Source organism: Vicugna pacos, chromosome 33 (genome assembly GCF_048564905.1).
Source record: "Vicugna pacos chromosome 33, VicPac4, whole genome shotgun sequence".
Lineage (NCBI taxonomy): Eukaryota > Metazoa > Chordata > Mammalia > Artiodactyla > Camelidae > Vicugna > Vicugna pacos.
Genome location: NC_133019.1, coordinates 6,351,253 through 6,375,167, shown reverse-complemented (window position 1 = coordinate 6,375,167; position 23,915 = coordinate 6,351,253). Strand labels below are relative to the sequence as shown.

The 23,915-nt window shown below is 41.9% G+C and overlaps 2 protein-coding genes across 3 annotated transcripts in view; both read left to right on the top strand.

Moving 5' to 3' along the window:
* PATE3 (prostate and testis expressed 3) overlaps window positions 1-23,915 on the top strand; it is a 68,476-nt gene that overhangs the window by 21,373 nt on the left and 23,188 nt on the right. The window lies entirely within an intron of this gene.
* PATE1 (prostate and testis expressed 1) lies at window positions 18,674-21,140 on the top strand. The gene is made up of 3 exons (XM_006209861.3): window positions 18,674-18,725; window positions 19,990-20,151; window positions 20,944-21,140. Exons 1-3 carry the CDS (start codon window positions 18,674-18,676, stop codon window positions 21,075-21,077), a joined length of 348 nt encoding a protein of 115 aa, XP_006209923.1. The 3' UTR covers window positions 21,078-21,140.

The window sequence follows — 23,915 nt, the reverse complement described above, 5'->3', positions numbered from 1 at the left end:
AGAACAGGGTCTCGAAGAGATACTTGCACACCCATGTTTATAGCAGCATTATTTAGAATAGCCAAAAGGTGGAAGCTACCCAAGTGTTCACCAGCCAATAAATGGATAAATAAAATGTGGTACATATATATGAAGAAATGTCATTCAGTCTTAAAAAGGAAGAAAAGTTGGATACAAGCTGCCATATGGATGAACCTTGAGGATCTTGTGCTAAGAAAAACAAGACAGTATCCGAATGACAAATACCATATGATTCCACTTACACGAGGTTCGTCAAGGAGTCAGATCCATATACAGACATCCTTGATTGCTTTGATTATTGTGATAGTTGCTTTATTGTGGTGATCTGGAGCCGAACCTGCACTATCTCTGAGGTTTGCCTGTAGAAAAAAATGTAATGGTGGTTGCCCGGGGCTTGTGTGAAGCGGGGTGAGGAATGGAGAGTTACTACTTGGTGGACACAGAGTTTCAGTTTTGCAAGATGAAAAAGTTTTCAAGATCTGTTTCACAACAGTGTGGATATACTTAACGTTACTTAACTGTACAGGTAGAAATGGTTACGACGGTAAATTTTACTTACGTGTTTTTACCATAATTAAAATTTTGAGAAACAAAAAGAGAAATTAAAAAGATACATTTTTCTCAATGAAAGTGAAAATAAAAACAACCCCCCCCCAAACTCCTGCTTTTTGTCACCCACCCTCCTCACTTCATGAATGACCAATGGAAATTCTGTGGATATTGTAGGAAACTTGGAAAATACAAATAAGTTAACAACAGAAAATCAAAAACTTCTGCAACTTGCTCCAAAGAGTAAAGCACAGAAATGAGGGGAGAAGGTAACTTTACAAGAAATACTCTGGCAAATAGCTTCTTAGCAGGTGATCAAGGTTAATATTATTCATGATAAGGCAGGTTGATATTACGTAGTCATAACCCAGGTCTAGTAAAATATTTTTAAAAACCCATATTGAGGGACATTCACAAAATACCTGTTCCATATGCCCCCCCCCCAAATTGAATGTTATAAAAAACAGGAATAAATCTGAGAAACAGTCACAACCCAGAGGAGGTAATGACATGATGAGAAAATAAAATGTGGAATCCTGGAAGAAAAAACAGAAACTAGGCAAGACTCTAATGAAATCTAAATACAGTATGGAGTGTAAGGTTAACTTACTAATGTATTTCATTAGTTGTGACAAAATTTTTCTGTAAATCTAAAAGTATTGCAAAATTAAGTTATTTAAAAAGCCATCCAAATATATCATTAGAGAGAAACGTTATAATTAATATATATCCCATTGACCTTTTCATGATAAATATACACACACACATATTTCTTAAAAAATATACTTTACAGAGTAAAATCGTATATAGAATGTGGATATTGAATGTCAACTGATATCAAATGTTATCTCCGGGGGGGGGGGTATTAGGAGGAGCCAGGGATCCCACTCCCAGGCCCCCTGCACCTTCTCCCCCATCAGGAGTCATCAGAACAGAAGCCTGTCAACCCCGATAGCTTGTCCGAGGTCCGCAGAAATGGAGGTCCTGCATGCAGGCACAGGCTCCAGATTCTGCTCTGAGTGCCGGTGCACCAAACCAGTGGTGGAGAAGGATCCCTTCAGTCAGAACTTCCTCCTGTGGGCAAAAAAAGGGGAATAGGAAGACCCCAGCAGCCGTCGCCCCAAGGATCCTAGCGGCCCTTCCCTGCAGCGCCACCTGCAGGACCTCTGCAGTCCTGGCCACCAAAGACCCCGGCAAGGCCGTTTGACATCAGCTTCCTCTGATGGAGCTGAATGCAGACTGTACCACTTTCCGTCTCAGGAGCCAGAGATGCTGCAGCCCATCCAGCTGATGCCCTCCTCGCCACCTCCACGTGAAGCCTTTCTCCACTGAAGCCAGTGCAAAAAGGCTGCCAGAGATGACTGCGCATGTGCAGGTATCAACGCAGAGCCATCGGAAACAACAAAGCAGGGAAACACGACTCCGTAAGAACAGAATACATCCTGTTCTGCTCTTCCAGCCTGAGGTTGACTTTCCCAACTACACTGCACCAGGGAAAGGAACAACAAAGGCAAATAAAAACTCCACAAAAATTCCTTCAACTTTTTAGGTATTTTTTTTCCTGATTGGACATTGGCTTGGCTGCTGTATGTTTTTGTTTTCCGGAGCTCTTATAAAGTTATTTTAGCCAGTCTCTAGTTACTGTTGTCGTTTTAATATTTCGTGGGGGGATGAGGGTCTCAGGCATCCTAGTCTGCCTCCTTGCTGGTGTCAGTTTTTAGACCACTTACTTTTTTTGTTTTAAATAGACTTTCATTCTTCGAATAGTTTTAGGGTCACAAAAAATGAGTACAGAGAAAAGTACATGAGGAAGTACGAATTTCTCATGTATTTTCTGTCCCCACACAAGCGCAGCCACCCCTGCTATTACCCCACACCACAGTAGTGCCTGTGCTAACTCATCATTATCGCCCTAAGTCCATGATTTCCATTAGAGTTCAGTCTTGGCATTGTACATTCTATGGGTTTGGACAAATGTATAATAAACTGTTTCCACCATTATAGTGTCATACAGGCTAGTTTCACTGCCCCCAAAATCCTCTGTGCTTTACCTATGCGTGCCTCCCTCCCCAGTAGCTCCTGGAGACCACTGACCTTTTTATTGTCTCTGTAGTTTTGCCTTTTCCAGAATGTCATATAGTATGAACATCATACAGTATGCAGCCTTTTCAGATTGGCTTCTTTCACTTGATAATGCAGTTGACCCTTGAACAGCATGGATTTGAACTGCGTGGGTCCACTTATATGCACATTTATTCCAACAAATACATAGTACATGATCCATGGTTGGTTGAATCCACAGGTGCTGAACCATGGATATGGAGGGCTGACTGTAAAATTATATATGAATTTATACATGAATTTTCAACTGTATAGGGGATTGGCACCCCTAACGCCCTTAAACCCTGCATTGTTCGAAAGTCAACTGTATACATTTGAGTTTCCTCCCTGTCTTTTCATGGCTTGATAGCCCATTTCTTTTTATTGCTGAATAATATTCCATTGTCTGAAAGTACCACTATTTATCTGTTCTCCTACTAAAGGGCACCTTGGTTGCTTTCAAATTTTGGCAATTAGGCATTGAGCTGCTATAAATATCTGTGTATAGGTTTTTGTGTCAGTGTAAATCGAGTAAATATCAAGGAATGTGACAGCTGGATCTTATGGTAAAAGTATATTTAGTTTTGTAAGAAATTGCTAATCTGTCTTCCAAAGTGGCTGTACCATTTCACATTTCAAGCAGCCATATATGAGAATTTCTGTTGCTCCACATTCTTGCCAGCATCTGGTGTTGTCAGTGCTCTGGATCTTGCCCATTCTAATAGATGTTTAGTGGTGTGTCATTGTTGTTTTTATTTTCATTTCCCTAATGACATACGATGTGGAGCATCTTTTCATGTACTTATTTGACATCTGTTTATCTTCTTTGGTGGTGAGATCTCTATTAAGGTCTTGGGTTCATATCTTAATCAGGTTGTTTGTTTTCTTAGTGTTAAATTTTGGAATTTCTTAGTATGCTTTGGGTAGCAGTTGTTTATCAGACATGCCTTTTGCAGACATTTTCTCCCAATCCTTTGCTTGTCTTTCATCCACTTGACAGTGTCTTTTGCAGAGCAGAAATTTTTAATTTTAATGAAGTCCAGTGTACCAATTCTTTCTTTCATGAATTGTACCTTTGGTGTTGTATCTAAAATGTCATTACCAAACTCAAGGTTATCTAGATTTTCTCCTATGTTATCCTCTAGAAGCTTCATAATTTTGCATTTTACACTTATGTCTGTGATCCAGTTTGAGTAAAATTTGTGAAGGGTGTAAAGTCTGTATCTAGGCTCTTTTTTTTTTTTTTGCATGTGGATGTCCATTTGTGTTCTTTTTGACAGCATACTACAGCCTTTTAAAAAAATAAATAAAAGATCATTTTCAATTAAAAAATCTGAAAGTGAAAATCAGCTTTAGATGAACACTCTGATAAGGGAGGGGCAAGGATTTAAACCCAGGTCCTTATGACTTTGAGTCCCAGATTTATTCTCTTCTCCTGTGCTCTGTGAATTGATGTGCTCCACATAAGACCAGCTTGTCCTGGCAAGCACTTAGCGCTTGTGTTGTGTTCTCTCAGTAGACCTTTGTGATGTTTGACAGTTTTTCTTTTATTCCTGGCCCTGGAGAGCAAGAAAATTCTGTTGTTCTGTTAAATGTCTCTTCTGTGTCCCCTATTTCTTGACAATTCTGCACCTGGGCCGTGAACTTTTCATATCTGGCCTCCTTTTCCACTCTTGGGTTAGATCTGACCTACTATGGGTGTTCTCAGAAGCAACTCTCTGTCACAGTCCTGCATCCACAAAGGGCTTTCAGTGCTCATCTTCCTGAGGAGCTCAGAGGGGAGGGAAGAGGAATGCTCTGTGGCATTAGGTGTGGGTGACGTGTTTCAGTACAGGCTACCTCGTTCCTCTCACATGGATAATTGCACAAGCAGCAGAGTGCTTCAGGAGGTTGAGAGAAAGGACTCCGTGGGTTTATGATTAGGAAATAGACATGGATAAATAAGTAAGAGAATGCCAGCACATCCCAGGCACAGTAGAGTAGCACTGATGGACAAAATCGCTTACCTAGCCCCTAGGCCGCCCTGTTTGTCACGACATTTTAATTCTCCTAGCAAAGTGAGAAAGGGTGACTGGGATGGCGACACGTCCTCAAGTCCCACAGTAAATATGAGAGGCGCTGGGAGAAGGAACAAGAAATTCTGGCCTCAGAGACTCAGAGCACCAGCAGCAAAGTTGATTAAAGGACGAGAACTGCTGTGCTGGCTCCAAGGGTCATTTTAATATTCCAGCTGGGAGGTTACAGTGGGGCTTCCCTTCTCTCAACATCGTCTTTCTTCCTGCAGCGTTAGCTCTCCGGTGTAGTGAATGTGAATTCTACAAAGATGGGAATTCTTGGAGAAGGTGACACGCAAAGCTGCTAATGGTGTGTGTATGTCTGTTAAAACCACTTCTTGGCCAGTTCATGGTAAATGTGTTCCGTGGTCAGGGGGTTCTGGTATAGAGCTGTGAAGAATTCCCCTTTTCCTTCAGGGCTCAAACCATCTTTCTTTATTTTTTATTTTATTTTATTATTTTTTTAATTGAAGTAGGATGAGTTTATAGTGTTGGGTCAATTTCTGGTGTACAGCACAGTGCTTCAGTCATACGTGAATATGCATATATTCATTCTCATATTCTTTTTCACTGTAAGCTACTACAAGATATCAAATATCATTGTAATTTTGATTTCATTTCTCCGATAATCAGCGATATTGAGCAACGTGCCTATTGACCATTTGTATGTCTTCACTGAAGAATTGTTTAGGTCTTCTGCCCATTTTTGGATTAGGTTGTTTGGTTTTTTGTTATTAAGTTGCATAAGCTGTTTGTATATTATGGAAATAAAGCCCTTGGTCTCATCATTTGCAAATATTTTCTCCCATTCTGAAGGTTGTCTTTTTGTTTTGTTTACAGTTTCCTTTGCTGTGCAAAAGCTTTTAAGTTTACTTGGGTCCCACTTATTTATTTTTGCTTTTATATATATTGCCTAGGTAGACAGCCCTAGGAAAACATTGCTAAGATTTATGTCAGAGAATGTTTTGCCTATGTTTTCTTCTAGGTTTACAGTGTCTTGTCTTATGTTTAAGTCTTTAAGTCATTTTGAGTTTATTTTTGTGTATGGTGTGAGGGAGTGTTCTAACTTCATTGATTTACATGTGGCTGTCCAACTTTCTAAAAGGGTAAATCTTATGTTAAGTGTTCTTACCACAAGATGAAATAATAATAATAATAATAATAATAATAATAATAATAATAATAATAATAATAATAATAATAATAATTTTTAAAAGGGAGGAAGTTTTGAGAGGTGATGGATATGTATATGGCCTGTATACAGTGTGAAGTTTTCTTGGATATAAACTTATCCCCAAATTCATCAAGTTGTATACATTAAAAATATACAGCTTTTTAAATGTCAATCATACTTCAATAAAGTGATTTTAAAAATAGAGGCCCTGGAAGGAAGTGATGTATTTTACATGTGGGTGAGACATGAGTCATCCAGCTCCAAAGAGAGGACTGTAGTAGCCAGCCTCCCACATGATCCTCAGATCATCCGTCCAACCCTCTTGGTTTTCACACACTTGTGCTGTTCTGTCCAATGCTGAACTTGCTTCACCCTGCACGACTGATAGATTATTGTGGAAATGACGCTGTATTGTTCCAAGGTTCGGTTGTAAGTGGTGTTGTGTTTCCCACTTTGGTCTCTTGGCACCGCTGCAGCCTTGAGCCGCCACATAAGAAGTTTAGATTAATCAGAGGCTGCTGTACTAGAGAGAAAGAGAATCCTTGAGGCTACATGAAATAAGAGACACTTTGACATACTACAAGCTGTTCTAGTTTATCTTTTTAAAATTTGTGTATATTAAAAGTTACTCTTTGTGATATTCAGTTTTATGGGTTTGCAAAATGCATTGATTCACATACCAATTTCCATACAGAGCAGTTCCATTCCTTTAATGTTCCCCCTGCATGTTCCCTTTGTATTTAAGTATTCTGCCTTCCCCAAGCTTGGCAACCAGTGATCAATTTTTCATCCTTAGTTTTTGCTTTATCCAGAATTTCTTATGAATAGAATCTTACAATATGCAGTCATTTGGTTTTGATTTCTTTCATTTAGCAAAGTGCATTTAAATTTCACTCATGTTGTTATATGAATCAATAGCTCATTCCTTTTTGTCACTGAACAAGATTTCATTGTGTGAACGTATCATAGTTTGTTTATTCATTCACATACTAAGGGACAGTTTGGTTGCTTCAAGTTTGAGGCAGTGATAAATAACGTTCTGATAAACATTTGATTTTAGGCTTCTTATTGCTAGACTATGAGCAGAAAGTGTGTGTTGCTTTAAGCCACTGAGTCTGTAGTACAGCTACAGAAAACTAAAGCATTTATCTTACGTTTAGTCCTTCCTTGGGTCTCCTGACAGCAACAGTAGAGAGAAGACCCTGGGTTCTCTTGCCTTAGATTTATCCCTGTACTGGTTCCTCTGCCTATGTAGGTCTCACCTTAGATATCACTATCCCTTCCTTGACCTTTCATCCTTTCCACATGTCCCTCTGTTCTGTGTTCCTGTGACACCCTATAATTTTGCTATCCTAACATTTATCACACTATATTCTAATTACCTGTAATTTTCATTGTGTGTTAGCCACTTTACCTGGCCTGTGCATCCTTCTAATTCATTGTTCCATAGAAGTGGGTCTCTTTGTAAGAAAGAATTCTAGGGGTAGGTATCCTTGTAAGATGTGGTGTTCTCCATGGACCAAAAGTAAGGCCCCTTTCATGAGGCTTCTAACACTCCTAGAAGAATGCTGTCTAACTTCCTGGGACATGGAACAGGGCTTAGCTAAGACTTGGTTTTTGGTCTTGTGAGTACCTTAGGAGGGTATCTTCTCTCGCTCTCGCTCTCTCCCCTTCTCTCTCTCTCTCTCCCTCCCCATCTCTTCTCTCTCTCTATTCTTTTCCTCTCTCTCCCTCTCCTGTCTTCCCCTCCTTCATTCCCTCTTAGTGACTAACTAAAGAATTCAAAGGCCAGTTATAAAATACTACAGATTGTATCTTGGTATAGAACACAGCTAACTACTGTGTTTCCCATCATTTCTTCAATGATGGGAACATTTTAGGACAATAACTGCAGCAGTAAGATGATGCTTCACCCTATCTTCTTATCCTCCTTTAAGCAAACGTCTATCACCCTTCCAGAAACAGGGTCAGAGTACTCCCCTCTTTGTTCAGTGGCTTCCCCAAATATCAGACATTCAGTCATGGGGCTAGGAATGAACTCTTTCCTGGTTTTATAAATTAATCTTACTCTTTGATCTGGTGATGTCCCTCAAACCTGGTACTTGGTTTATTTATTTATTCATTCTTTCATTTTGAATAATACAAGTGAAAAGAACAGACTCAAGAGTTTCTGACCATGCACTTGAGAGTCAGAAGGGCGAACCAGATAGGTGGTAAAAGTGGCACAGGTTGAAGGGCAAAGCACCTCACCAACAGGACAACCAGATTTTCCCCCTGGTGTCATTTATTTACTTAATTCCCTTTCTCTGTTCGTCATTTTGACTTTTTCTTTTTTTAAATCTTTATTTGTCTCCCTGTCTCTCCCTCCCCCACCTTTATCTACTCTAGATAATTGTCTAAAAGTGGAAATCCAGCACAGCAGAGGGGAGCTGGAAGCATATTTGATAAATTTTGCTAATGAACCTAGGAGAATTCTACATAGCACTGAAATAACTGAGTAGCACATGCATTTAAAATCTGTTATACTTTCCTCCATCCTTGCTGTAAGTGCAGTACACATTTGGTAAAGGATAATAGGGCAAGGAATAGAACTGGAATCCTTACAGTGTAGTAATTAATAGTGCACTTTCTGTCCTCAGACATCAGACTTTAAATCCCAATTATAGCACATATTAGTTCTATGAGCTTGGACAAAGTACTGTAAGTCTATGCTTCCATTTCCTCATCTGTAAAATGGAGTAATGACAGTATTTACTTCATTGAGTTTTGGTGATTTTTTAAATGATGTGATACATGTAAAATGTTTAGAAGAGTGTCTAACAATTAGTAGTTGCTCAAAGAGCATTTGTTGTTCTTATTTGGGAAGGCAAATTACTTTTTATTTCCTACATGATTTAAAACACATTAAAAATAATTGTAAATCTGTGTTATTTGGCATATAATTCATAAAGATGTGATTTGTGACTCTAATAACATAAGGGGGTAAAATTGTATATGAGTAGAGTTCTATGTGCTAATGAAGTTAAGTTCATATCAATTTGAATTAAATTATTGGAACTCTAGAATGTTAAATTTAATTTTTATGGTAACCAGAGAAAATATCTATAGAATATATACCAAAGGAAATTTAAAAGAGGATCGAAAGTGTTCTACAAAAAATCAACAACATGCAAAGCCACTTAATAATGGAGGCATTGAGGAATAAAAAAGCCATAAGACATACAGAAAACAAATATCAGAATGGCAGAGGTAGGCCTTTACTTGTCAGTAATTACTTTAGATATAAATGGATTAAACTGTCTAATCAAAAGGCAGAGATTGGCAGAACAAATTTTTCAAAACCGTTATCCATATATATACTGTGTACAAGAGACTCACTTTATATCTAAAGACGCAAATAAGTTTAAACTAAAAGGATGAATATAGATATTCCATGCAAATAGATACCTAAAGAGACCTGTGGTGACTATAAAAATAACAAAATGACCTTAAGTCAAAAACTATTGCAAGAAATAAACGATGACATTATACATTGATAAAAGGGTCAGTTTATCAGGAAGCTCTAACAATTATAAACACATATACACCAAAGAACAGAAAACCAAAACATATATAGCAAACTTCGACAGAATTGAAAGAAGAAATAGACATTCTACCACAACACTTCACTTTCAGTAATGGTAGAAAAATCATATAGAACATCAACAAGGAATTAGAGGACTTAAGAAATGTTATAAACCAATTAGCTATAATAGACATATACAAAATGTTTATGCCAACAACAGCAGAATATACATTCCTCTCAAGTGACATGGAATATTCTCCAAGATAGATCGTATGTTAGGCCCCCATGGAACGCTAGGCCCTCCTTGTCAGGTCCTCTCTGTTTCTGGGACCTCTTCAGACCTAGAGTGTCAGGGGCCTGATAGGATTTAGAATCCTAAACATTTGAAAAGTAAAATGACTTGGAGACTTTTGCCAGATCATTATTTGCCTGGTATCCCTTCCTTCTTATCTGGTCTACTGTTGAGAAAGCCCATGAATTCTCTTGTATATGGTCTTGCTATTCATTAGAATTTTTATTGTAATCCATTCAGTGCCCCCAGATGTCCCACTGAAGCCTCCCTCACTTTCTGACCCCCACACAGACTCAGGATTTGGCCCCCAGCCAGAAAAGCAGAACAAGACGTTCAGGCCTTGTTCTGCTTGGGCCCAAACAGCATTTCAGAGTTGCACTACATTTCTTTTTTATCCACAGTTTATTTTTCTGGGGCCTCTTGGCTCTCAGGAGGCATTGTGTACGGTGGTTGAGAATGAAGACATTTCTGGATCTTGATGTTTGTTCAGAAATGATGGACAGAATGCAGTCAAGAGTAGGTCCCTGAAAATTAGCTGATCAGGCTAAATTCTGTGGTATGATGGGATTGAATGGACTCTCATCCTTTACTGACAAGCTATTGCAGTAGCTTTGATTACAACAGAAGAATACGTTTTTCTCCCACCTGGTGAAGCTTATATATTCCACACATCTTCTGGGGCAGCCCAGTATAGAATATTGGTAGACATAAGCTGAAGAGGGTAGGAAAATAACAGAGGTCCATGTTAGACTTGGGAATGTTGCAGTCCCTTCCTTCCCACCTGTCTCCTTAGACAAAGCCTGGACTTGAAGACCCTTCCACAAAAAGGGCAGCCTCCTTCCAGGGCAACTCACTTCTGCTCCCAACACCCACATACATTTATAGCAGAGGAGCTATAGCAGGCTTGCTCTGTTAGGGATTCAATCCCTGAACATCAGAAATGGGAAGGAATTTGGAGATCATCCATTAAAACCCAATAATTGTACAGATGAGAAATTTTAACTCAGAGAAAGGAAGTAATATGCCTCAGTCCATGAGCTGAATACAGACTAGAGAATTCTGTCTCTATACCTAGTGCTTTTTTTTTCCCCACTATGCCAAGTCATAAAATTCAACTCCCCATCGCTCCCCCTTCTCCTGCCCTCACCTCACCTCCAGTGTAATGTTGAGAATATATTTCTTTGGTTTGGCATGCAAAGTCAGGATATTTGGAGTGACAGGAACCCAAATTCTTTCTGCAGTTCTTGCCAACATATTCATCGCAGGAGGTGCAAATTATATTTCTCATTGTAGAATCTGGACGTTATGTGAGAATCATGGGATGAGACCAAGGGATGCCAAGTAGTTAATGGGAAAAGAGAAGGGCCACTGCAGCAGGTGTTGGGACTGAGGCCAGAACCTTGGGCTTCCCCGGCCCTCCTCTTCCGATCTCTGGGGACCCTCCCTGCAGAGCCCAGATCTATCACGGAATCTGGTTTTAGGAATCATAGGGTTAACACAAACCCTTCTTTCTTTTCGGGCTCAGCCTGCGGCTGTGGCTTCTGAAATGGCACTGAAATGGGTATTTAATTGCTAGTAGGGCTGGCCAAGGTTAGCTGAGAGAGGAAGCCCAGGAGGTAATGGGGGGAAAGGAAGGAGGAGGATTTCTCTTCTGAGTTATTAAGACCTGGGCCTTAGTTGAGAGGAAAGGTGATTCTGCTCTCTAACTTGCCCAGCAATAGACTCCCAATGATTTTTTTTTTATCATCCTTTCCCCTCACACCATTCCTGGAGTTAGAGTTTGGTGGAGCTACTGGATAGCAGTAACAGCAGGGTCCCCAGGAAGAGTTTTCATGGTGGTGAAAGGAATTTGCAGCAGCCAAGGGCTCAGAGGCCTGGCTCCAGCAAATACTGTCTCTGTAGCTCCTGCTCATCCTAATCGGGACTTATGAGGACATTAGTCCCTGACCCCATCACCCTGCCCCTTTTGCCTCCCTGCCGTTGGACTCACCCTCTGTGGAAGACTGGCACAGAACCACGAGGGCTCCTGGGAGCAGGAGGAGCAGGAGCCAGTCCATGTATGTTGGGGAAAGGACAATGAGGCAGGCGGTCAAGCTGCAGGAAGGGCTTAATAAGGATGCACTAGACAGAATATGCAGTAGACGCAGAGCTGTAGTTCCCTCCCTGGTCTCCTGCGCTGTAACAGGTGCAGCTCATCTACCTGTGCTGGGAGAGTGGGTGTTCTCCAGGATGGTGGGTGTTCTGCTTCCTCTCCCCGTTCCACGGCCAACACGGGGAATGCAGACACAGCCAACACAGTCCAAAGGAATCTACATGGGAAAGAGGCAATCTTATCCAAGATAGGAAAGCCTCATCCCATAAAGGGAGGAGATCTAAGTAGAACAGAGGTGGAAGCCATCTTCAGATTCTACATTTTCTTTGATTATTCAGCTTACTATGTGTAATGCCACAAGCTGCCCCCCCCCGAGCCCTGGCATTAGGCTTTGCTTCACAGCTATCCACGTGCATGTGACACGCGTATGTTGTGTTGGATTCCTTGATTTGGCCAAATCACATAACACTGGGCTGGTAAAAGGAGAGAGCACTTAAGATAAGAAACCAGCTCACCTCAGATTTTCAGAATGTCCGATAAGAATGGAATTGAAGACTGCAGATTCAGTTGCCAATGGAAAACGACGACGACGACGACGGACCCCAGATGTAGCCGTGCCAGATTGCTCTAAGGGGTGATCCAGTCCCAGGATAGGGACTCTAAGAAGACGATACTCATCAGTCCACAGCCGGGCGAAACTGGAGGCAGAGGAAATGAAGGAGAAGATTGGCATTTCATTTTGCAGGAATTCCGTTTTACCTATGTAAACACAAACAGAGATTATGTTAAGGAAACTATGCACCTATTCAAAGGGAAAGTAGCTGCAAATGCCCCAAGATGTTTTTTCTTCCTTTATCCTGACACTCATTATATCCTCTTGTTCCCCTTTGCCATGTCTCTTGACTGACTTAGGTCTGACCACATCTGGGGACACAACCCAAGTCTAAGCCTTAACCTTGCTAGCCTGGCTTCTGTAGCTACTTTTGCTGGTCTTCTGGTTAGTTCCCTTGCTCTCTTTTCAAGTATTTCCACTTCTATTGTGGATGAATTAAAAAAGCTTTGTCCAAAAACTTACTCTGAGGCTCACTGCTATAGAACTCAGTTCCTTTCAGATGGGTTCACAGTATAATCCACCAAATGAGACTTATGGGGCTAAGGACAGGCCACCCCAACCTGGCAACCCACAAGCAGGAGGGGTGTCACAAAGGCCTCCCGCAGGCACCCCAGTTGTGGGGACCTGCACCAGGAAGACAAGCCCCTATAAAACTTGGCTTTGAAAACCAGCAGGGTTTATGTCCAGGAGAACTGGAAAGCTGGAGGAAACAGAGACTCTCTGTTAAAGAGCTTATGCACAAAGTCACTCACCCAATACTCCATAAAGCCAAGTGGTGGCACTGAGTGGTAGATGGGACAGAAGACAGAATGGTAAACTACTGACAAGTAGTGAGAAACAAAAAAATTACCTGACAATTAAATATATATATATATATTATGATTCAAAGTATGCCCTGTTTTAACCATGATATTAAATTTTTGGCTGTTTCATCAATGTTGAGAGACCTGGGTACCTCGGTTGACCTGAGCAGAAAGGCCTCATCCTAGTGTCTTTGGACGTGCATTCCAGACTTCTGCTTGGGGGAGAAACTTTTCTGGGGTGAGGAGGGGAACGTGGAGGCGTTACAAGAATCTCACGTTCTTATACTGTGTGTGAGCATTCATTCTCAGAAAATTTCTAAGACATAGAAAGGAGGCTGTGTCTCCTCTTTCTAACCTTGGATTTTCAATCTTTTGGCACATGTTTAAGTCTTTGAAATCATAAGAACTGTTTTTTTTTTTCTTTTCACTATATTTTTATCTTCTAAATGTCCTAATGCCCGTACTCCTCCACCCACTTCTGGATGGAGCCAAGAGTTCTGGTGTTGCCTTGTTCCCCTTTCTCACCTGACTAAGCTTTTCACCTCTCATCTGCTGCCCATTTGGACTTTAATGATCAGAAACTGTCTCAGCTCAAGGCCTCAATAAGAAGATGTGCTGTTCTCCTAACCCTGCAGGCTGGATCCAAGGCCTACGTTCCCAGGCTTATCAGGATTATGAACTGCTGAACTACTGTGTCCACAGCCCACCTCCTGCCCTGTCGAGCTACATGAAAGTCCCAAGAGGACCCCCACGTTATTTCTCCTCTTTGAGGGCAGGACCCAGCCTGAGTTCCCCCAGTGCTGCAGGTCACGATCAGGGGATGCACTCCTCTCAGGGCCCCCTCTTGACTTTGGTTACGCAACACCTCTTTCTGCAGTTTCATCATTTTATTCCTTCCTCTGAGTCTTCTCCCAGGTTGAAGTGCTCAAAACAATCTCTCTTTCCAGCTCCTAGATCCTTCTTCCTTCATTTCTTCAAGCAGCGTCAGCATCCCAGCTGTGTGATGACAGCCACCTGTACTCAAAGGATCAGAAGCAAAGCTTTCTTCTCTAACCAGTGCTCATAAGACTCGATTGCAATGGGTTTGATCCCACAAATGCTTACATACTGAGAAAAGAATAAGCTCCAAGTAAGCAACATGAAGGTCATAACAAGAGCAGCGGGAGCAAGAATGGAGAAGGAACTGATAGTCATGATCTTATGAAGACAGAACAGGTGGCCTCTGTCACTGGCTTGATGTGGAATGAGAGGAAGACGAGTCAAAGATAAGGCTGACTATTTTCATATCATGGCTCTCAGCTGTGCTGTGGGAACACAGGAGGAACTGGGAGTCGCAGGAGGAGTTCTGAAAGAAGGAACATTTACTTGTTTTCCTAGCATGTGCAAGAGAGGACAGGGCTCCTGCAGGGAACTGAGGAAGGTTCTCCATTGTGGAAGCTTAGGGTGCCAGTTGAGTGGGGCTGTCTGCATAGGGAGGAACCAGGAGAGAGCATTGCCCCACTCGGGGAGCTTTCCAGGACCCTCTAGGCTTCCCCACAATGACCCAGGGACTCAACTGTCTTTCTCTCCTCCCCAGACTATGACTATCCATTTCATGTTTTGGAGAATTTCTCTGTTTACGCCTGGCCATGCAGTAGGCCACTAGGTTCTGTGTCCCTACATTAACTTCTCAGTTTCAGGGGTTTGCTGAGAATCACTTCAAACACATGAACATTACAAGATTTTAAAAAATCTTACCGAGTTCTTATAATCCCTGGTCTAAGGAAACCAGCTACCTTCTTTCTACAGGTGACCATTAGAGCATCATGGTCAGGAGGTAGAACTCAGATGACATTGTTTAAATCTGGATTCTCCACTTGCTGGACATGTGACCCTGGACCCTGGGAGTGTGCTTTAACCTCTTTATCCTCAGTGTTTCTTTTCAGTAGAAAATAAAAAAAAAATAGTATCTATCAAGAAGAATTGTGGGGACTAAATTAATACATATGAGCTATTTCGTTATTTTAAAATATACCTTTTGAGGAGGCCTGAAAGTGACATCAGTGGAAATGGCAGAGGAGGGAGGATAATCCGTCCACAGAAACGCTGACAAAAAGAGCAAGATTCATCACAATCAACTTTGTGCAAGGTTTACAGCAACCAAGAAAGTTCTGAATCAGAATAAGGCAGCTTAAATGTGGTAGGAAAAGTTTTGTGGCATTTTAAAAATAACTTAGCTTTTTTTCCAGCTTGTTCCCCACATTTACACACACACACACACACACGAAATAACAAGGGAGAATTTGCTCCAGTAACCTGGTCATATACAGTCTCTCTGAACACAGAGAAATTGTTTTTATAATCTGAAGGGATACATTTTAAAAGTTAGTCATAAACTCAGCAAAACAGAGGGCTAGATGCCACCTTGGGACTGCTGGTCTCTGAACATGACCTTCATGGACTGGTGAATTTACCATGGAAAGTAAGAGAGCAATCCCTTCTTCCTCCTAAGCTGAGGTCACCTTAGAAAGAGTTCTCCTGGTGATAGCTAGGTGTGTTGATACAGCATATTGAAAGTACAAGAGATTTTACCAGAGCTGTAAGCTGTAGTAGGAACGATGGATAGATTGTTAGTTACTTCTTCACTGTTGAGTCCTAGACCTACCTTCCTAGTTGCTCTAACATCTGTGTTACCTTCCCCAGCCCTCAGCATCATAGATATGAACTATCAAGGGAATTGTGGACATCCTGACCAATTCTTAGACTCCCAGAAAATCCTCAGGGCTGGCGAGTCTCAGGGTAGGAAAGAATACACACAGGAAGTCTCCCCAGAGACACTTCTTTCATGTTCTTTTTTAGATCTGCACATGTTATCTGAAGTTTTTCTGTTTTCACATCCCTTAGGAGGGTAGAACTTCTCAGTTTCATCTAGTTTCAATCACCCGGAACTGTGCTGTTTCCTTGCCTGAGATAAAAGAGACAGGATTTTCTGATCTGGCTGTTCCTTCAAAGCCTGATCTAGAAGAAACTGTTCTTTCCCTGCCAGATCACTGGTATAAATCCTATGGGTACTGGGAAGACCACAAGAGCCTAAGGCCATTGGCTGCATTTGAACAGTAACTGTGAGTCTCCATCCACTGACCTTCCTCATCACAAGTGGCATCTGCCTGAGCTGAAATCTCCTTCCTCAAATCCTGGTCCTCACCCCCAGCCCCATTAACCTATTCAAAGATGTCATAATGTGAAAATACCTCAATTACCAATGAATTTCAAGGTGTTTTACTATATTCACTGTGGAGAGTAAATCTGTTTCTTTTTAAAAATCATGGTAACTGACTGGAAAGTGAGTTTCCATTCAGGAAACATCATTTTTATTGTTTGGCATGGTACCATTAGAGACGCACACCAAAAATCCTAACCCATAATCTAAACATCTTTTAATCATATATGTAAAGACATGATTGAATACTTAGCTGGTCACTCTCAGAGTTGAGGAAAACCCTGGGCTACTCTTCTGGACTAAGTGTGCCTCCAGGACTCTGTGACGGACAGAGGGCGTCATAAATTAAGGAGCCATACAGACTCCAAATAAGGTTTGGAGCAACAGGCAAAAGAGATTCATTCCTGAATACTTCTAAGTCATAAGTCTGTAATTTATGCCACAAGAATAAGTATTTGGGGGTGCCCTAAGAGGGTAAGAAAAAAGATTAGGGGCACTGGGAGAAGGCACGGAATGGAGCCACGTAAGAGAAGCAGGGATTATGGGATACTAAGACTGGGAGTGAGAATTTCAGGGAAAAAAATAAGTCAATAAGATAGGGTTCAAATATAAGTGAGGAATTCAGGTGGATCAGTAAAGCTGGGGGGAGAAAATTTCTGCTTTAAGGGAAGTGGTATAATAATATCATCAGAGTGTTAGTGTCATCCAGGTGAGAAGACAGTCTCTGATGGGGCAGGGGAAGAAAATCTCTTCTTTCATGAGGGCTGCCATTAGTCAAAGAATTAAATATGGAATTCCTAGAAGGAAAGGAGGGAGGGGAGATCTCAAAAGGTCAAAGAAAGGAATGTAAAGATATAAGACAAGATGCTAAATTTCAGGGCATTGAAAGGAGGAAAAGGGACAGATCTGCTAGTGAATATGCAGAATAAAATTCAGTGATATCATCTGTGTGTGTGTGTGTGTGAGGGTGTACTGTGTGTGTGTGAGTAATACACGATTACTTCCTGGTGTTATTTCAAAGCTTCACCAGGGTACTAGGTGCCACAGGGAAGCAGTTAACTAGTTATGCCCTCTTCCTTCTTCTTCCCTGTATGGAAATGGCAGCTTGCTCTTTTGATATGTAGTAACAAACTCCAGTATATTCTGGAGAACATCTCTTCTGTACATCACTCTTGCTGTCTCTGCCTCTTCAGCCAACCTCTGGCTTTGACTACTGCCCCTCTTTGCTGTAGGACCTACACTGTGCTCTGTTGCAATCCTCCTAGTTGCTGTTTCTCTCCCCTGTATTGCTTTGCCCTAAGATGGGCACAGACCCTTCCCTCAATTCCTTGCAATGACAGCAGAGACTAAGCTGCAACTCCCATCACAGTTTTTAGAAGGTGTAGGAATAACTGAAGGAAACTAGCAGAAAACTTAAAATGAGACTAGAGATGGCTGTGCTTTGAATCTACAGGCTCAGTCCCCTCCACAGGAAGTTTACATTCTGCCGCCCCCCTAGTTATTCTCAGAGTTGAGCTACCCCCAAAACCTGGCCCCATGTGTCAAGTGGGAAGGGCCAGCTTACCTCCCTCCAGGAGAAATCATCTCAAACCTCTCTCTTTTAATAAAAGTCTGAGTCTCAACCTCGGGGAAACTCCAAGTGCGGGAAGTGGTTTCCTCCTCAGCTCTCTTCTATCCTGGGGTTTGCTTTGTTCCAGGATGACTGACAGTAGAAGCTATTCTCGTGATTGCCCTCTGTCAGTGCCTGAGTCTAACCTCTCCACCTCTCTTCCCCGTTCCCTATAGTACTGCCTTTTAAAGGCTCTGTGCTCAGCCTTCTTTTGGACTTCTTGCATTCCAGTTATTTATATTCATATATTCTCTCAGCTTTAATGAGCATCTCAGTGTAAATGGCTCTGAATCCACCCCATCTAGCCCTGACTTGTCCTCATAGTCTCCCACAGTGTGATATAATGAAAAGACCACAGAAGATGGCATCAAAAATCCTGAGTGCTAGGGCTGAAAAAATCAGTTCCAGGACTTACCTAGGCAGTCTTTCTTCCCCACAATTTGTCAGAAAGAGTCCCTGGTTTTCCTAGGAGCAGGAAACACCTTTGAAGGACTTCCACAATGTCCCCACCCCTAGTCCTTACTAGGGAAGCCCAACCTGGCAAATATATAAATAGACACCTTGCAGCTTCCTGCTCCAGCCATCTCTTTTCTCCCTCCAAAATGGACAAGTCCCTCCTGCGAGGACTCCCCATCCTGCTCTGCTGTTTTGGAGGTGAGTCCCTATGGTTGATGGTGAGATGTGTCCAGGATCTTTGAATGCGTTGGGGTTCCCATGACAGAGGTTCTCTTATGAGAGCCATGCGATAACAGAAGCTGTCATTCTAATGCCACGACTTTGATCCACAATGCGTCTTGTCTCTGTGACCTTCACCAAAGTCTTATTCTCCCCTTAAAAAGGAAATGGGTGGATTATAAAGGAATTGAGAGGATTTTCATAGAAGTTGTGAGATGAGATTTGAAAAATGAGGTCTGCAGAGAGTGTATTTTTTTTTTCCAACAGTACTGTCTGGGGCATTTTCAGACAATGAGCACTTAGGTGAGTAGAAATGGATCAGTGGTGTGGGAAGGGGAATGTTGGGTGGGGAGAGATGAGGGACAGGAGGAGCACTGAGCATTGAAGAGAGACCTTGAATTTCAACACCTAGCACTTTCTTCCAGCAGGATGAGGCTGGGATGGGTGCTGATTTTAAGTTTGACAACAAAACAAAACACAAGGACATGAGCAGAGTTGACTTGGCTAAGGATGAGTGTATTAGGAGCCAGGAAAAGGGAACGGGGAAGTGGTATGTTGATTTCATAGGTACTAGCTGGCCAGATCCAAAGTGCAGTGATTTCATGAATTTGAGACACTGTCCCCCATTGTCAGCTTCCAGGAGCACATGGGTGAGAAGGCCACACGGGCCAGCTAAAAAGAAGGGAGTGAGGCACATGTACAGAACAAGCGCGGTCTGTGCAGTGCCCTAAGGGACGGGGAGGGGGTCCGAGAGGCCTCTGGAGGTGGGGAGGACTGAAAGGAGCGAGAGGCGCGGAGATTCCGTGAGACAGGTGACTAGGCTTTGGAGGGACAGAAGGGCCTCGAGCGGCTCCAGATTAAGGGTCCAGGATGGGCCCCCTGTGTTAGGAGGATTACAGTGGCCCTACGTAAGGGTAAATCGCAGAGAAAATTGCTGCTACGTCTTCTTTCTCTTCGCCAGCACAGCCCGTGAACTGTATGTTGAGGAGGACCATATCCCCAGTGAGTATGAGGAGGGCACGGTCTGATGATCTCAGTTTTGATTTTGCTCCTCTTTTCCTTACCCTTCTACCTGTTTTTCGGACTAAAACTCCTGTGGCCGTAAACTCTAGTCCCTCTCTTGGCTCAGCCTATTTGAATAGAGGCAGATGACTGCGCTTAATGAGTCTTTGGCAAAGCCCTCCGGGCTCCAAGCAGACTTCAGATTCGAAAGGGGAGGTGGGCCCTTTCATGGCAGTGTGAGGTCTGCTCTCACTTCTGTCTCCCTCCTCTCTGGCCCAAACTGTAGAAATTATTCAGTGTAGGATGTGCCACCTCCAGTTTCCAGGAGAGAAGTGTTCCAGAGGCAGAGGAGTGTGCACTGCAGCACCAGAAGAGGCTTGCACAACTGGGAGGATTTTCAGAAGTAAGTTGTGGGTTGAGGGAAGGAGGAGGAGGCAGAGGAAGCAGACAGGGGCGTATTAGCTGTAGTAAAAGAGGGGACTTTGCTTCACCCCAGGGAGTCTTGGCCCTGGGATGACTGGTATCTCTACCCCATCACGTGCCATAATGAAAAATAGACAGAGGTGGTCACTAAGGCGGGGGGGGGGGTGTCTGTAGCTATGGGATCAGTGTTTTGAGATGCCCGAATGAACAGGGGAGACTGAATTGAAGGGGAAGGAGAGACACAATAGGGCCGGTGGGGAACAGCAGGATGTTGGCGTGGGGAGGGCAGCTCTTTGTCTTTGTCCCTGCCTGGACTTCCTTGTGGGTAGTTTTAAACTGTGAAATAAAGGGACCAGTGTCAGCAATAGATATTGGCTAAAGGACCCTTGATGGGTAAGACTAAACATCATGATTTCTCTGCTTTCCTACCCTTTGTGCTGAGCAATCCCGTCATATTTCTGTCCCTTACTTAAACCAGTGTTAAGATTCACGGTGGAAACATCCAGCTTGGGCAGTCCTTGAATTGCTGCTGTCGTTACCTCCGCACACCCAGGAATTTTTTTTTTTTAACTACTCTGCTATTGCGTTTCTTTTGGGAAGCCCCCATATTGCAGCATCTTCCAATTCTTCACATCTGAATAACTGAGCCTTGAACTGCACAAAGGTGGTTTTTATATGCCGATGTGGGCCGGAAAGAAGTTTTTTGGTTTGTTTGGTTGTTTTTGTTTTTACAGAAACCTTTTTGCTGATCTGTTTCTCCTCCCTTCCGCAGACGATGGTACCCCCTGGTTAACCTTCAGGGGCTGCCTAGAGAACTGTGCTAATGTGGACAATATAAAATGGAGCATCTACCTGGTAAACTTCAGGTGCTGCAGGAGCCATGACTTGTGCAATGAAAACCTCTAGAAACTGCTGGTCCTTCTTCGGCACCAATCTCTGGGTGATGTTGTTGGCACCAGCTCTTCACGATGATTTCCTTAAAAACCACACTTCAGATTGCAAACACGTGGCTCTGCCTTCTGCACGTGTAAGAAGCAGCCCTCTCTTTTTCTAGATTCTCTGCGTTGGCCCCTGAGCGGGTGAAACACCTCGAGTGCAAGATCAGCATGTCCTGCAGGTTGTTGCAAAGCCTAGTGCTTTCACTGGGTACCCAGATTGCTTCGGGAAAGGAAGAAGAGTATGGGCCACTTATTTTCTCTGCTCCTTGGCTTCCTTCCGTAGCAGAATATTTTCATTTTTTTTTCTCTCTGTACTGTTCTTCTAATCTCACTCCAACTAAAGCATGTAGCCCTGGTCTTATGAGGAGGGATGGGGTAATGTGAAAAAAGACTTGAGTCTTGTTAAATTTTGTTCATGAATGCTATTCCCAGAGTGAGGAGAAGGGCAGCACGTAGAAAGAAGTGTGTACCAGGCCCATGAAGGGAGAGGGATTTTTCTGCCTTGTAGAATGAGACTCTCTTTAGGGTTGGGGGTTAGAGAAGAAGAGGAAAAGGCATCTCTGGAATTCCAGAGACAGTGCTTGCACTCTACTTCCCTGGGAAACTCACAGGAAGTCGTCAACCCTTAAACAGGCAAAAGCTGTAGGATGTTTCCAAGGGGATGAGACCAGAGCAGCCAGATAAATATTCCCATACCTGAAGCACTGCATGGAGGAAGCTGAGCTCTGTGGGGTCTGAGGGAGTCACGTGGGTCTGGCCACTAGACATCTCGACAGCAGCCTCTGTGGAGAGTTGTCCCCATGACCAGATGCCTTTCCCCACCCCTCCATCTCACACACACTCAGGTCTTCCACTTGTTCAGTTCCAGAAGCCTGGGGAAAACAGAAGTTGGAAAATGTACTCTCACAAGAATTGAGACTGATTCCTAACCAACTGGTAGGATGAGATCTGAAAGGGGTGATTAATTAATATTACAAAAATATCGTAAAGAAATTTACACTTCCTCCATACCCATATTGTGTTTTCTTCTTTCTCTCCTCTCCAAACCCCTCCTTAATTTCTTCAACAAACATTTCTTTTAAAATTCCCATGTTTCAGGCACTAGTAGACCTTAGGATATAGTAGTCATGATTCCTGTCCTCATGGTATCTCAGACAAGAATGAAGATATATTTAAAGAGTTAACTAAACATGCAAGCTGAAACAAAATAATAAAAAAAAAGAAGCAGGTGGGAATATTTGGTATAAAGTATAACAAATCAGAAAACCCCATAATAGATGAAATATTAGATGTATTAAAAAAGAAAAAAGATGAGCAAGGAATTAGGCAGTTGGAAGATCAGAATGAGGAACTCTCTGAGAATATCATAAGAAAGAAGACATAGAAAATATGACCATAAAATAGAATGGGTTACAGAATACAAACCTGAGAAATAAGGAAAAACGTAAGTTGAACAGAAGTAAAACAGAAGTTAGACTATCAAAGATAACAAACCTTTAAGTACTTCCCAGTAAGAAAGAGCAGGAAAAGCATAAAGGGAGAGAGAATAAATGCCAAAATCCTTCAAGTGTCTTAACAAAGAAACTTAAAACACTGTATAAATTCAGCAAAAGTCTTGTCTCAGTGTTATTTCTGGCATAGCAGATTGTGAACTAAGATAGCCCTTTTCGTGGAAGAGTGCAACACTCTTTGAAGTCAAGATTCTTAAAAGAATCATTTGGTAAGGAAAAAGGATAACAAAAAAAATTTTTTTTACAACTTTCTCCCCCTGGATAGAAGAGTAAGAATGATACCTTGTGAATGTTCTCAGTGTGCTTACTTATCCAAACCTGCTGTGTGGCAAAAGATAATTTTGTGTTTTATGCAACTATAGAATATTTTCCCCATTTTTATCTTTCTGAGGTTCTTTTGATTAATCTAGTATTTTTCATTTTATCTTCTCTATTAGCTTTTAAATTATACATTCTTTAATAATTTTTTAATAGTTATGCATACTTACCTGTTTACAGTCTACCTTAAATTAGTACATTTACCACCTTATTAGCAACACAAGAGTATAGGAATTTGATTCCATTTATTCCCTTCTGGTCTTTTTTTTTTATCGAAGTATAGTCAGATTACAATGTTGTGTCAATTTCTGATGTGCAGCATAATGTCTCAGTCAGACAGATACATGCATATATTCTTTTTCATATTCTTTTTCATTATAGGTTATTACAGGATATTGAATATAGTTTCCTGTGCTATACAGTAGAGACTTGTTTATTTATTTTATATGTAGTGGTGTGTATCTGCAAATTTCAGGCTTTCAACTTATCCTTTCCCACCTGCTTTCCCCCTGGGTAACCATAAGCTTGTTTTCTATGTCTGTGAGTCTGTTTCTGTTTTGTAAACAAGTCCATTTGTGTCTTTTTTTCAGATTCCACATTTAGGTGGTATCATACTGTGTTTTTCTTTCTCCTTCTGGTTTACTTCACTTAGAATGATGATCTCCAGTTCCATCTATGTTGTAGCAAAGGGCGTTAGTTTGCTCTTTTTAATGGCTGAGTAGTATTCCATTGTATAAATATACCATACTTCTTTATCCAGTCATCTGTTGATGGACATCTAGGTTGCTTCCATGTCTTGCCTATTGTAAATAGTGCTGCTATGAACATTGAGGTGCATGTATCTTTTCAAATTAGAGTTCCCTCCGGATATATGCCCAGGAGTGGGATTGCTAGATCATATGGTATATCTATTATTGATTTTTTAAGGAATCTCCATACTGTTTTCCATAATGGCTGCACCAAACTACATTCCCACC

Excerpts from the sequence above, each read along its gene's own strand:
- PATE1 (XM_006209861.3), top strand. The coding sequence starts at position 18,674 with ATGGACAAGTCCCTCCTGCGAGGACTCCCCATCCTGCTCTGCTGTTTT. Across the intron at positions 18,726-19,989 it reads CCTGCTCTGCTGTTTTGGAG|GTCTGCTCTCACTTCTGTCT; the intron begins GTGAGTCCCTAT and ends TGGCAGTGTGAG. Across the intron at positions 20,152-20,943 it reads AACTGGGAGGATTTTCAGAA|ACGATGGTACCCCCTGGTTA; the intron begins GTAAGTTGTGGG and ends TCCCTTCCGCAG.